Genomic DNA, 13,181 nt, shown 5'->3' on the forward strand with positions numbered 1-13,181 from the left:
ACACACACACACACACACACAGACTTTGAGCAGGTTTGAGGTGCACTGTCAATGCCCTGTCACTGGTTAAGGCTAATGAGAAGAATGATACCTAAAAATACTGCATATTGTATCTGAATGAGAGAGAGAGAGAGAGAGAGAGAGAGAGAGAGAGAGTCAGAAAAGAAAAGAGATGAGTTGAGAGACAGAGCGAGAGAGACAGACAGAGATGTTGACAGAGAGGAAGAACAGACTGTAAGTGAACAAGGCATGGATTGTTGTGGAAGCTTGAGCTCTGGAACAAAGCTGGAAACAGAACAGGAGAGAGGGAAGTGGCGAGATTCCGCATTTCTGCCCTCCCTGCTCTTGTTGCCATGGTGATCTCTGCGTTAAGCCTGCTGTGCTCTTCCTGAAGTGGGGTGTGTGTGTGTGTGTGGGGTGGGGGTGTGGGGGGGGTAGCTGCTGAAATTAGGAAAGCTAGGAAGATAGACTTAACAGCACCAGAAAAATCCCAAGCCTCCTCTCTCTCTCTCTCTCTCTCTCTCTCTCTCTCTCTCTCTCTCTCTCATATACATATGTACATATACATACACAAGCGTTCCCTCACCATGCCCTGACCTTGTGAACCAGGAGTTTGTGGTGGTTGTAGGGTAATTTGCCCGCAAACGAGAGTCTTTATTGAAACACAGGCATACATGCAAACCTGTGCATGCACTGCTCATGAAGCAGACATAGAAGCACACATACGCACAGTGTCTGGTGATTTTAAGCAGACCATTCACAGAGTTCCGTGAATTTCTGGAAATAATTTTAGAAGCATTGAGATCTGTATGTGTTACTGAACACAGTTACACTGCAGCAGACATTTGGGTCTAGAAAGCTGACCATTAGGGTTGGTGTGCTTGTGGTGGGATGTCTTTAGCTGATCAGCTGAGAATGTATTAAGTATTTATTTGATTTATTTGTTGAAGTGTTTGGACGGCACTGATCAGATAATGACCTTAGTTAATTCAAAGGTCAGAGACCATGAAGCTATAACGCAACCTAGGCATTTACAGGCTCCCAGTAAAAGCTTACTTCAAAAGAACATTGATTGCCCCCTCCCCCCAGTTTTGCTGTTTGCTACATTTTTATTGTGGCATTAGCGATTTTCATTGTGTGTGTGTGTGTGTGTGTGTGTGTGTGTGTGTGTGTGTGTGTGTGTGTGTGTGTGTGTGTGTGTGTGTGTGTGTGTTTAATGGAGGTATGTAGGTGTATCAGTGCCGTCCGATAGAATAGGCTGCTCTGAGAGTGATGAATGCGCCTTGTCAGCATAGCTTTCATGCACACACACACACGCACAAGCACGTACGCAACCGGAAAGATTGAAGCACGCATTCAACTCACCAGAAAAAAAGGACCCATTTGCTCTCTGAGAGAGAGAGAGAGAGAGAGAGCAAGAGAGAGAGAGAGACACCCAGGGAATGATCAGGACGGGGAGTAAAAGATCTTAAACCACAGTCTAATTGGAGTCCTGTGCTTCTATGTCTGATGGGTAGAGCAATAAGAGCTAGCACTTGGCTTGTGTGTTTATTACACTCATCTAGCCAACGACGCTATCTGTGTCTTAACTTGGAAAGGTTAGGGTAATGTGCTATGTACAGGAACATATCCCAACATGGTCATATGAGCTATAAACACTAGGATGTGGTGTCACAGAGGGAGCTTATCTTGCGTTCCTGTTTCTCTGCCTCGTCATTACTGCGAGCAGGCCGAAAAAAGGTGATGTCCTGTGCTGTCTGTAAATAGCCGGACTAGTGTGCTTGGAGCACACAGCCGAGCCCGGATCAATAGGGGTGAGTGCAGTCGGAGTGCACCAGAGAGTGGCTCACGCAGGAAGGATCTCTGCCTGCTGTCCGACTGCATCTCGGTCACTACATCTGTAAGAGGAAGTCCGGGGGAAGGGGGACTTCTTTGGTGGAAATCACTAGCTTAACCCCCCACCGATCTGACACACTGCCCATCAGAATCACGCCTGCTGACTGACAGGAAAACATCACGTTATGCAATTAGAGATTGAGAGAGGGGAAAGAGACTGATTACAGGTTGAATATCCTGCTCTGTGTCTTTGGAATGATACTGTGCTTGGTATTGTGTGAGCTGTAATTGGGGGTTTCTGTGGAGCTCATTGTGATCATAAGATCAGGTTGGGTTTTCTTTATGTCCTCAGTTGATCACGCCCGTATGGGAATTCTTGAAGCACATTGTACATGTGAGGATAGAGACACTCATACCCCGTTTTACATTACACACTCAACGATTTTTATGCCATGGTTTTGAGATCAGCAATTCTGTATAATTGATCTGTTCTTAAAGGTGTTCTTATAGCGTTCTTATGCTCTCTTACTCAGTCTGTCCCCAACAGCTCTGGAGATTGTATTCACCCACAGGCTCTGGTTGGTGTTCTCACTGTCTCCTATGCGCCAGTCAAATACACATGCGTGCATGGATGCACGCACACACGGAGTGTGAAGTGAAGACTTTGTGTCCTTTCCCAACTGTTATTCCTTCTTCTTCACCAATTTTAAATCACAGAGGTCTCTTTACTAAACACCATCTCCTCTCTCTCTCTCCCCCCTGGTGCATCCTGTAGTTCCTCCAAGGCCCACCCTGGTCCTGTCGTCCACATAAGTGATAACCCAATGGATGAAGGCAAGGTATGTGGTACTCAGTTCTAAACATTCAGAGAGGAAACTTCACACTTACGGCATTCAGCTGACGCTTTTATCCAAAGCAGCTTAGAATTATGGCTGAGTACAAATTGAGCAATTGAGGGTCAAGGGCTTTGCTCAGGGGCCCAACAGTGGAGTGGTGGGGCTTGAACCAGCAACCTTCCAATTACAAGTCAAGTACACTGAGCTACCACTGTGACTGAGATGCTCCTTCGAAGTTCTCAGAGCTTTGCCTGGCTCTATAAAACAAAACGATCCTCACTATACCATATAAAGCCCTCTGAAAATCCTTTTAAATCCTCACCAAATTCTTACAGCCCACTACAAATACTTGCAATAGTCATTAAGCATAAGCTTCATATATTCATGAAGTGAATAGGTATGACTTCTAAAACTAGGTAATTGTGTGTGTGTGTGTGTGTGTGTGTGTGTGTATATAATTTTTTTTTTGTCTTGTCACAACTAGAGATAGATGAGACCACACAAATGCTATAGCAAGGGGGAGCCAGGGCAACAGGTTAGAGGGGAGATATCTTTATCACCACCACCACACCCTGAAATTAGGAACCAAGATTAACACCAGAGCTGCTAACGTGAGATTGAACATCATGGCTAATCTGGGCAACAGTCGTAGCAGATTACCGAGACCAAGCAAAGTACCTGAAAGGCTGCTGGAAGGTGCCAAAGCAGCACTCCCATCATTGAGACCAACCAGAGGATATACGTCACAACAACAGTGATTCTTGAGATCCTTGGCTACTAGACCCGAGAAGCACAACAAGCTGTCGGTACCTGTGGAAGACAACCCAAGAGGCCAACTTCAAACCAACAGCATGGGTCACTAAGGAGATCACCCACTCAGTGAGATGACATGAGTGCCTACATGGATGACAATCCATCTCACCATATCGGAATTAGAAGTCAGCTGAATGGGAAGAACAAGATCTGGGCTATCAGCACCTATGTTCTACTAGTTCACCAGGAGAGGACTAGTGAGCCAGAAGGAAAGCCTGAAGGAAAAAGGAAAAAGACCATCCAGGGGTATTTTCCTACCAATGGCTGGAAAAAGCCAGACTGAAGCACAGAGGCAAAAATTATGGCAGGATCAAGCACAAAGCCAGAGAAGACCCAAGATACAGGCTGTGCAAGGGACCTTCAGAAAGTCACGAACAACAAGACTAAGACCCAGCGGGACTGCCAGATCCAGACAGATAGGCAAGTAGAGGCAAGCCAACCAGACACTGTGACAGTGGACAAGATGCAGCAAACAGCAACGGCAACAGATGGGACAGTGAGTCCCCAGTGATGGAAACCATCAAAGGGAAGTGATATGAAAAGTCTGAAAATGACCAGAGACTGAAAGAAGAAACGGAGAGAATGTGGAAGGTTAACACCAAGGTAGACCCTGTAGTGATAGGCGCACTTGGGGCCGTGACCCCCAAATTGGAAGAGTGGCCCTTACAGATCCCAGGAATGACAACAACAGTCCAGAAGAGTACAGTTCTAAGAACAGCAAAAATACTGCACCACACCCTCAAACTCCCAGACCTCCACATAAAAAGTTTAATAGTGTATATTATCACACCGGCGCTCACATCTAGTCTATGGGAAGCTGGAGAATGTGTGCTGCAGTAGAGATGCTCTTTCTCAAGATGCTCTTGGCTTTTTATCAAAAGCCATGCCCCATGCCCCACTCAGCTCCGAGCAGCCTGTCAGTGCAAGCCAGACCCGCTGGTCCCTTTTCTACGTTAACCTTTCATGGCCACGCCCCTGACTCCAGCCCCATCCCGCAGACAGGCCACCGATGCCCCAACGGGCAGCAAGCTCATAGAGGGAGATAGAGTTGGGCTGATTTCAGTTGCTGTTATATTTATCTGCTGAAAGTTGCTAAGTGAGTATCTACTATAAGTGTGCGTATATAAATATATTGTGTGTATGTCACAATACCACCTCATACGGAAATCTCATTATTTCTTCCTCTTTTATTTTTTGTATTCAGTCTCCAGCGGTTTGGTTTCCTGGAGATGCTCTAAGCCTTAAACCTCTTTCAGCCCAGCTGCTGTGCGATCTGTAATTTGGCATTTGCGTGCAGGTCAAAATCCAACTGAGTGACTCCTTCGGTTTGCCTCTCTCTCCCCCTCTTCCTCCTTCTCCTAGCTCATAATAGGATTTGAGTCTGGCATCGTGGTACTGTGGGATTTGAAATCGAAGAAGGCAGACTACCGCTACACATACGACGAGGTAGGCCTGGCCTCTGCCTCTTCACCCACCCGTGCTCTCTGACACGGCCTCTCCTGGCTAGCCTCTACCCCTCTACTCCCACAGAGTCTCCCGCCCTCCCGCCTGGCCTCTCCTGGGCCTATGATAGTGGTGTTGCGGATATGAGAAAAGCAGCGATCAAATATTCATGAAGGGGTTCGATATAAATAGGTGAAGGAAGCTGTGGCAGGCGAGCCGCGTTCGCCTTCGGGGGAGCAGGTCGTCACTAGAGGAGCGTCTGTTATCCGAGATCGCACGGTGGTTTCTGGCGAGGTTATGCATGTCTGCGAACTCACGCAGACATGCTTCCTATAGGTAGCAGGATGTTACATCAGCCCCATGGTGGTATTTGCCAACATGAGTCCGGCAAAGGGGGGGTGTGGGGTCAAAGCTCTGCTCCTGTTCCAGCAGACTGGATGCACATAAGTTGTTACCGGCGCACACGCACATACACGCACACACCCACTAACAAACACCACATAGAGGATCACACCAATTCCACCCCCTCTTTCTCTTCTTCTACATGCTCTGTTTATCCTTCCTCTTTCTCCTCCACCTGATTCTCTCTTCCTCCTCCAAAATCTCTCCCTGGCGCATACTCTCTGGGTGTTGTGTCAATCTCTGTGTGTGCGTGCGTGTGTGTGTGTGTGTGTGTGTGTGTGTGTGTGTGTGTGTGTGTGTGTGTACGCCTGTGCACACGTGTTAATTTCTCTGGAGAGAGCTTCCTGGTGCCTTGATGAATGGCCTGGTCTCTGTAGACATCTGATGTATCCCTCCGCTCACTTTAGCCCGACTGATTAATGCGGCCGCGAGATGAATGTCCCGCAGTGGGCACTCTGCGCCCAAACTCCAGGGCGGCGAGGTGTAACATCAGATCTGCTGGGAGTGCCAGACACACTACACCTCTGTCACTGCCCCTTGTTCTCCTACTTATTCACCAAAGTGGGCACACACACATTGTTCCATTTCCAAGACAACCGCTTGTGCATCCAGCTGCCTGGAGTTGCACGGCCTTTTTAAAAAAATTTTTTTTAGCATTATTGCTGTCGCCGTTGCTGTCGTCATTCTGAAGAAGCAGTTAATATAGGGCAGGTTGTGGTCTGAGTCTTTAGGTCTGAATCTTTCCCTGATAAAGTCTCTCTCTCGCATCTGTGAGGTGTGGGCTGGGCTTGCCTTGGCAAAATCAGGGTGGAAGCATGATGGATTGGGCAGGTAGAATGACGTGCATGCGCATGTATGTGTGTGTGGCGATAAATATCAGGCAAGTGTGCGTTGCTCTAATCATTTAATGGCCCTGATGGAGGGGCCCAGTCACCCAATCAAAGCCTCCTCTCAGCCTTATTCATCCGTGTGTTACTCCTCCGACCGATCCACCCTGTCCTCTGGTGATTAGCAGAGCTTCTAGCAAGTGCTGCGTAAAAAATAAATGAATTCCAATTCTGTTTCAGTCACTGAAATAAGTCAGTCCTTTTCAGATGATGGCTAAAAATTTAAGCCGTGAATGTGTGGTTATTTTAGTTACTTGAGTCTTGTGAATTGGATGATTTGGGCTTGGATGGTCTGAGGTCCGCATATGCACTATTCTATTTAACAAATTATCCGTTTCACTAAGTTGCCCATGTTGTTTTATGGTCCTGGTCTTAGTTATGTTTAGGAGACAACCTCACTATCAAGCATTTATCCCCATAAACATTGAATGCTAAGTAATATCCATTATATGCCTATTAAACAGGAGCAGGCATTCTCCCTACTGAATGAAAAAGACATGATTAAGAATGAGGTGCAGTGTGCGTTTGTTCACGTGTGTGTGTGTGTGTGTGTGTGTGTGTGTGTGTGTGTGTGTGTGTGTGTGTGTGTGTGTGTGTGTGTATGTATGTACACGTGTGACCGTTATGTAACTGGTGACTGCTATGTTCAGTATAGCATGTCACTGACTCCTATGCACAACTCACTTTACATATTCCCAGTACTGTGTGCTGGACTAAATAATTGCACTGTCTACTCATTTTGTATTTGTCCTGTCCTGTATTTATTATTGTTTATTTAATGTTTATTTAATGACATTTTGCACTACATTGGATTGTTTGCACTTGTGTAGCATGTTGTCTGTTGCACTGTTGTTTTTGTGTTGCACCGTGGTCCTGGAGGAACACTGTCTCGTTTTTGTTGTGTACTTGTATATAGCTGAAATGACAATAAAGCCTCTTTGAACTTTGAACTTTATGCATACAGCTGTGGGTCAGTGTAAATGAAAGGAATGGTGTGAGAATGATTCTCAGGGAAAGACCACTGTAGACCACTGCTGCCTGTGACGTCTCACTCTCTGCTGTAGACCACTGAGTGCCCAAAACAACAACAGTTTTAATTGGGCATGAGTGGGGAGATTCACACTCATGTGTCTGTGTTTGTGTGTCTGTCTGTGTGTGTGTGTGTGTGTCTGTGTGTGTGTGACATGACTGCTGGCTAGTCCCCTCTGTATGTCTTCATTTGGTCTAGTGGACCTTTTGTTAGAGAGAGAGAAATAAAAAAGAAGGCCTCTCTCTCATACAGGAATCTTCTAAGGAGACCCAGAACACTCCATACAACCCATTGGCTGCACTGAAATCTTTCAATTTCTCACTTCCCATAAACACACACACACACACACACACACACACACACACAGACAGACAGACAGACAGACAGACAGACAGACACACACACACACAGACAGACACACAGACAGACAGACAGACAGACAGACAGACAGACAGACAGACAGACAGACACACACACACACAGACAGACAGACAGACATACACACACACACACACACAGATAGACACATGTGCACAAACGTGCACAAATGTACACAGAACACTAATCACTGTCAGTGTGTGGATTCTGTCACATGAGACATTTCTGCATATCACTACAAGGAAAACTACGGGTTTTCAAATCTTTTGCAAGAGATGTGGCTTCAGTGTAGCCAAAAATGTCCAGCTTTCCTTAGATACACACACCATTCCTGTAAGATCTCATATCCCAACAATTTCTAAGACATCTTGTCCTAAGGAATATAATGACTTTCATCTATTAGCCATTCTGTCATTCGTGATGATGTTTTATGAACGGATTCTAATTCAGCACCTTAATGCAATAGACAGTAAAGTTGATCCGTGCATGTTTGTTTACAAACATGCAAGCTGCAGATGTCACACTGGTCCAGATTGTCTTAAAACACCATACGGGCCTCTTTTCGGACTTTTCATCAGCATTTACTACTATTCAGTTGGATATTTTACTGACAACATCATCTTAGTTAGATACAAGCACCCATCCGTTTCTTTGGTGTTTTTCTCACTAAAATGCAGCAGGTAAAGTGAACAAACCCATTATTTTTTTTTGCCATTACAAATGTTCCAGATCCACAAGGGATGATGTGTTAGTTCTCCACTTTTATTCACTGTTTACTAATGGCTGTAAAGTAATCCAATAATCTCAGCAATCCCGTAATCTCAGTAATCCAATAATTGTATTTTATTTTAATTTTATTTTAATTTTTAAAAGCCTGATGTCTGTACCTGACGACTCTGTTAGCATGTTTAACTGATAGGGATGATATGAACTCATTTCAACAGAGTGTTACTAGGTTAGTAGACCAGCATGACCAAATTGCACTTATTAATAACACAGAGAAGACCAAAGGTTATTTTTAGACTCTCCCTAGACTTATATTCTATTCCCTGTAACAGTTCACAATGTGTAAATTAAGACGGTTGTGCCCTATAAATACCTTGGGGGTCATATGTAAACAACGCTATCATGGAAGGTTAACATTGATTTTATTTGTAGTAAGGTATAGCAATGTATCCACTTTTTTCGTTCTTTTGAGATTAATAACCCGATTCTGTTGCAGTTTTACACTTCCATAACACAGGGAGTTATAGAATACTGTGCTATAACAAGGACAAGACTAAAGAGTTTTAAGAATACCTTTATACTGCAATCAGTTCTGTGACTAAATTAAATTAGTATTTTAGGTTAGACTCATGAACACGTAGTAAAATCTCTAAGATGTAATATGTAACACCAGGAAAAGTGTGTTCTGGGTGCGCCTGAGTTCTTTTGTAATTATGTGTAAAGGTGGTCTGTGGCATGCTTTTAAGAGCACTTTTGTAATTATGTGTAAAGGTGTAGAGTGTACAAGTTTGTGTGAGGAGCTGTTGCGGGTTGCAGAACAAATTTCAGAGGAATCTGACAATACAGATCATGTTGTATCATATTGTATCAGAGTGTGTCATAAATCACTGCAGATGGTCATTTTACATTTACAATGACATTTTCAGCATTTAGCAGACACTCTCATCCAGGGTGACTTACAAAACACTTTAGCATCTACTCATAGAAGGCGTTCTAGCCAGTATAGTAGGTAAAAGCTAATGGACTAGAATACTGCTAAATGCAGGTATCATTGCTGATACCTAGAAGAAATGCAAAATAAACACAAGTACTATATCAAACAACAATAAGTGCAATACCAAACAATAAGTGCTAGAATGTCCAGTAAATCAACATTAGTACTAAACTTTTATAGATGCAAGGTTAGTGGTCATTTAAATACTCCACAAATAGATGCATCTTCGGTATATGTTTGTCAGCAAGGGACTCTTAGAAGTTCATTCTACCAGGAGGTGGAAGTTCATTCTATCGTCTATGAGACAGGACAGAGAATAATCTTGATGCTTGTCTTCCACAAGACTTGTAGCTTGGGCCTTCATGCCGAACCATACTTTAGGTTCGACGTACTCGAGGTACGGCTCGGGCTTTGACTGTTGCCATCCTATAGGAAGAGATTGATCTGTTTTTGGATTTATAGGTGAGCATTGGTGTTTTAAATCTGATGCAGAGAGCTACTGGAAGCCAGTGAAGGGAACTTGGACCAATCATGCTGCTGCATTCTGGATCAGTTGTAGATCAGTTGGTCATATTCCAAAGCTTCTCCCTGGAACCCCACCCAGCCCCACCCCAAAAACTGTTTGCACACCTCTCATACTCAAGTGTTTTGTTCTTTCCCTATATCTCTATCCTCTGACTATGTCTCTTTCTGGCTGAGTGTCACAGTGATAATCGCACCTACTGGCGTGGAAGCCAGCATGCACAAGTGTGTGGGTGCATGTGCAGGTGTGTGCTCTCCTGATCCCAGAAGCCTTCCCACCACATATCAAGTATCATGCACACAGTGCCGTTCATCCTAATCAGATTTGCGGGGTGTGACAAAAGCCAGCACGTGGCAGTGCCGGGCGGGGGGCGTGTTTGCGCCTGACTGCTGATTGGTTGATATGAGTCAATAAGGTGGAGATAAGATGGTCTTCTCTCTCTTCTGACAGCCTCATAAGGACACTGCTGCTGTTTTATTGATTAGTCTGGACCGCCAGAGGGGAGTGAAAGCATGGGAATACAGAGGGAGAAGGCGGGATTACAGAGGGCACTTAATTGGAAAATAACGAGAACTCCATTTCCCCTGCCTCTCTCTCCTATGTCTGGTGTTTCTGTCTCTCTCTCTCTCTCTCTCTCTCTCTCTCTCTCTCTCTCTCTCTCTCTCTCTCTCGCCTCTACCTCCAGAGGGGAGGAACAGTTGGGAGGGTTTGCATTACTATCGAGCTTTCGATTAGAGTAGATTAAACAGTGATCTTCGATTCCCTCCTGAGGTCCAACGCTTCGCCCGCAAAACCATCCGAATTGACCCCATCGCATCTGCAGCCGCCAGACATGACACAGCCACTCGACATAGCACTCGGTACCCCCCCCCCCCCCCCCCACTGTACTATCACTATGCAAGGGCAGCATGTTTTCAGCTGTTCCAGATAAACGACTAAGTTCTATGACCCAGGCGAAAGGTCTGTGACTGTCCATATACTGGACAAACACAGACACAGCATGGGCTTTATTAGAGATAAATAAAGACACTGGAAGATACTGTGAAATAAAGTACTCAGTGTTAGGAGAGTTGGGACCTGAGGGTTGTGCAGGGTACACACTGCTCATTGTCTGCGTAGGACAGGTCAGAAACACCTGCTCCTGGGTATAAGCTGTGTTTGAAACAGTAGTAGTGATGGATAACGTCTGTCGGAGGCATGCTGTATGTGGCTAATGGCAATAATGGATCTTTTTTCTCACCTATTTCATTCTCTCTCTCTCTCTCTCTCTCTCTCTCTCTCTCTCTCTCTCTCTCTCTCTCTCTCTCTCTCTCTCTCTCTCTCTCTCTCTCTCTCTCTCTCTCTTTCTTTCTTTCAGGCGATCCATTCTGTGGCCTGGCACCATGAGGGGAAACAGTTCATCTGCAGTCACTCAGATGGCACACTGACCATATGGAATATAAAGTCCCCAGCCAAGCCTGCACAGACAATCACCCCACATGGTGAGAGTGTCAACACACACACACACACACACACACACACACACAGACATAAAGGCTCATCCTCTGTGGTATAGCGGATCCTGAATATCAGTGAATTTACAGCAGTGATGAGAGATCAATTTTATTGCCAATTACACGTCTGAATCTAATAGCTTTTTAAAATAAGGAAAAATCTTTAGATATTGCACAAATGCTCATTTTCTTTGTGTTCCACGTATTCATACACACACACACGCACACACACACACACACACACACACACACGCGCGCGCGCACACACACACAGATTTTCTTGGCAGTTACATTACAAAACCGATCACTATCACCTGTTTCAGTTGCATCATACACCTCTTTGAAAAGCCTGTCAATTTTGCATTGTAATTTGAGATTTTTTTCCTCCCTTGACACCATTCAAAGCTGCTTCCACTAAATCCCTCCCCCGCCGCCATTTTCATTTGAAGTGAAGCTTGAATTTTCCACATCCATTCTGCTCGCCTCTTGAGAAGTCCTTTGCGGCTGCCTGGTGGGCCGCAGAGGACCCAGTCGTTTCCCTCACAGGGCAAAGACTCGGCCCGTGCCATCGAATAGACACTTTCAGAACCTTTGATTCATCCACAGCCTTACGTCCTGCTTGGCTTCGCCCAACCTTGGTTCAAAGAGAGAGGAAGAGAGAGAGAGAATGAAACCAGAGTCACAACCCAAAATGCTCGCGCTACTGTTGCCCAACCCAACCATGAAAGGAGCGATCGAGTGGAAATCTTTGAGAGGAAATTTTGATTCAGTGCACGGTAGCTTTTCAGTCTCCAGGGACCTGTTTTATCTCTGCACTGGCCTTGCTCTATAGTGCCACCTTTTTTACCTCGCAGCCAGGAATGCAGTTAGAGAGCCATTATTGCTTTTTGTTTTTTAAGTACCCACATACTGTAGTTCAGCTCTTGCAGAGTAGGCCATTTTCTCTGGAAGTTCAGATTCTGAAGTACACATTTGCTGTCTAGACGCTCGGATTGTGGTATTAGGGTTGATGGTGGGGGGGGTGAGATAAAGAGATCGAGCAAGCGGTGGTGAGAGAGCAAACAAGCGAGAGAGCAATGGTTGGAGAGAGAGAGAGAGCGAGAGAGAGAGAGAGAGCGAGAGAGAGAGAGAGAGAGAGAGAGAGAGAGAGAGAGAGAGAGAGAGAGAGAGCGAGAGAGAGCAGTGGTGAGGAAAAGGTGAATGGGAGATTTGGGGCAGACCTGTTTAGTTTGTCTGCCCTGCTTCTATTTCAGGAAAGCAGCCCAAGGATGGAAAAAAGCCAGAACCATGCAAACCCATTCTCAAAGTAGAGTACAAGACAACAAGAACAGGGTAAGGTTCAGGGTAAAACACACACACACACACACACACACTCACACACACATACACACATACACTCACACACACACACACACTCACACACACACACACACACACACACACACACACACACACACACACACACAGAAGTGAATGTCAGTTGGCAGGTAATGAACTTATGATTCGTGTGTGTGTGTGTGTGCAGGGATCCCTTCATGATCCTATCAGGCGGTTTATCATATGACACGGTGGGCCGGCGGCCATGTTTGACTGTGATGCACGGGAAGAGCACGGCAGTGCTGGAGATGGATTATCCCATTGTAGACTTCCTCACACTCTGTGAAACGCCATATCCTAATGGTATGTTCCTTTATCATCCTCCCAAATACCTATGCCTCATTTCTTTTTAAACCTTTTTTTGTGTGACACATTAACCCTTATTTTTGCCGAATTAGCCTTCTCCACAGTGAAAGGCACCTGTTCTTGTAATTATAGTTTTA

At 45.2% G+C, this 13,181-nt stretch overlaps 1 protein-coding gene across 6 annotated transcripts in view; it reads left to right on the forward strand.

Moving 5' to 3' along the window:
• Window positions 1-13,181, forward strand: part of stxbp5a (syntaxin binding protein 5a (tomosyn)) — a 78,347-nt gene that overhangs the window by 37,898 nt on the left and 27,268 nt on the right. For all 6 annotated transcript variants that reach the window (XM_027015519.3, XM_081695623.1, XM_035529111.2 and 3 more), the window contains 5 exons: window positions 2,612-2,675; window positions 4,848-4,931; window positions 11,226-11,349; window positions 12,615-12,693; window positions 12,887-13,041. In XM_027015519.3, coding sequence (XP_026871320.2) covers window positions 2,612-2,675; window positions 4,848-4,931; window positions 11,226-11,349; window positions 12,615-12,693; window positions 12,887-13,041 — 506 coding nt within the window. The remainder of the gene's footprint in view (window positions 1-2,611; window positions 2,676-4,847; window positions 4,932-11,225; window positions 11,350-12,614; window positions 12,694-12,886; window positions 13,042-13,181) is intronic.

Source organism: Electrophorus electricus, chromosome 2 (assembly GCF_041902795.1).
Source record: "Electrophorus electricus isolate QZ-2024a chromosome 2, ASM4190279v1, whole genome shotgun sequence".
Taxonomy (NCBI): domain Eukaryota; kingdom Metazoa; phylum Chordata; class Actinopteri; order Gymnotiformes; family Gymnotidae; genus Electrophorus; species Electrophorus electricus.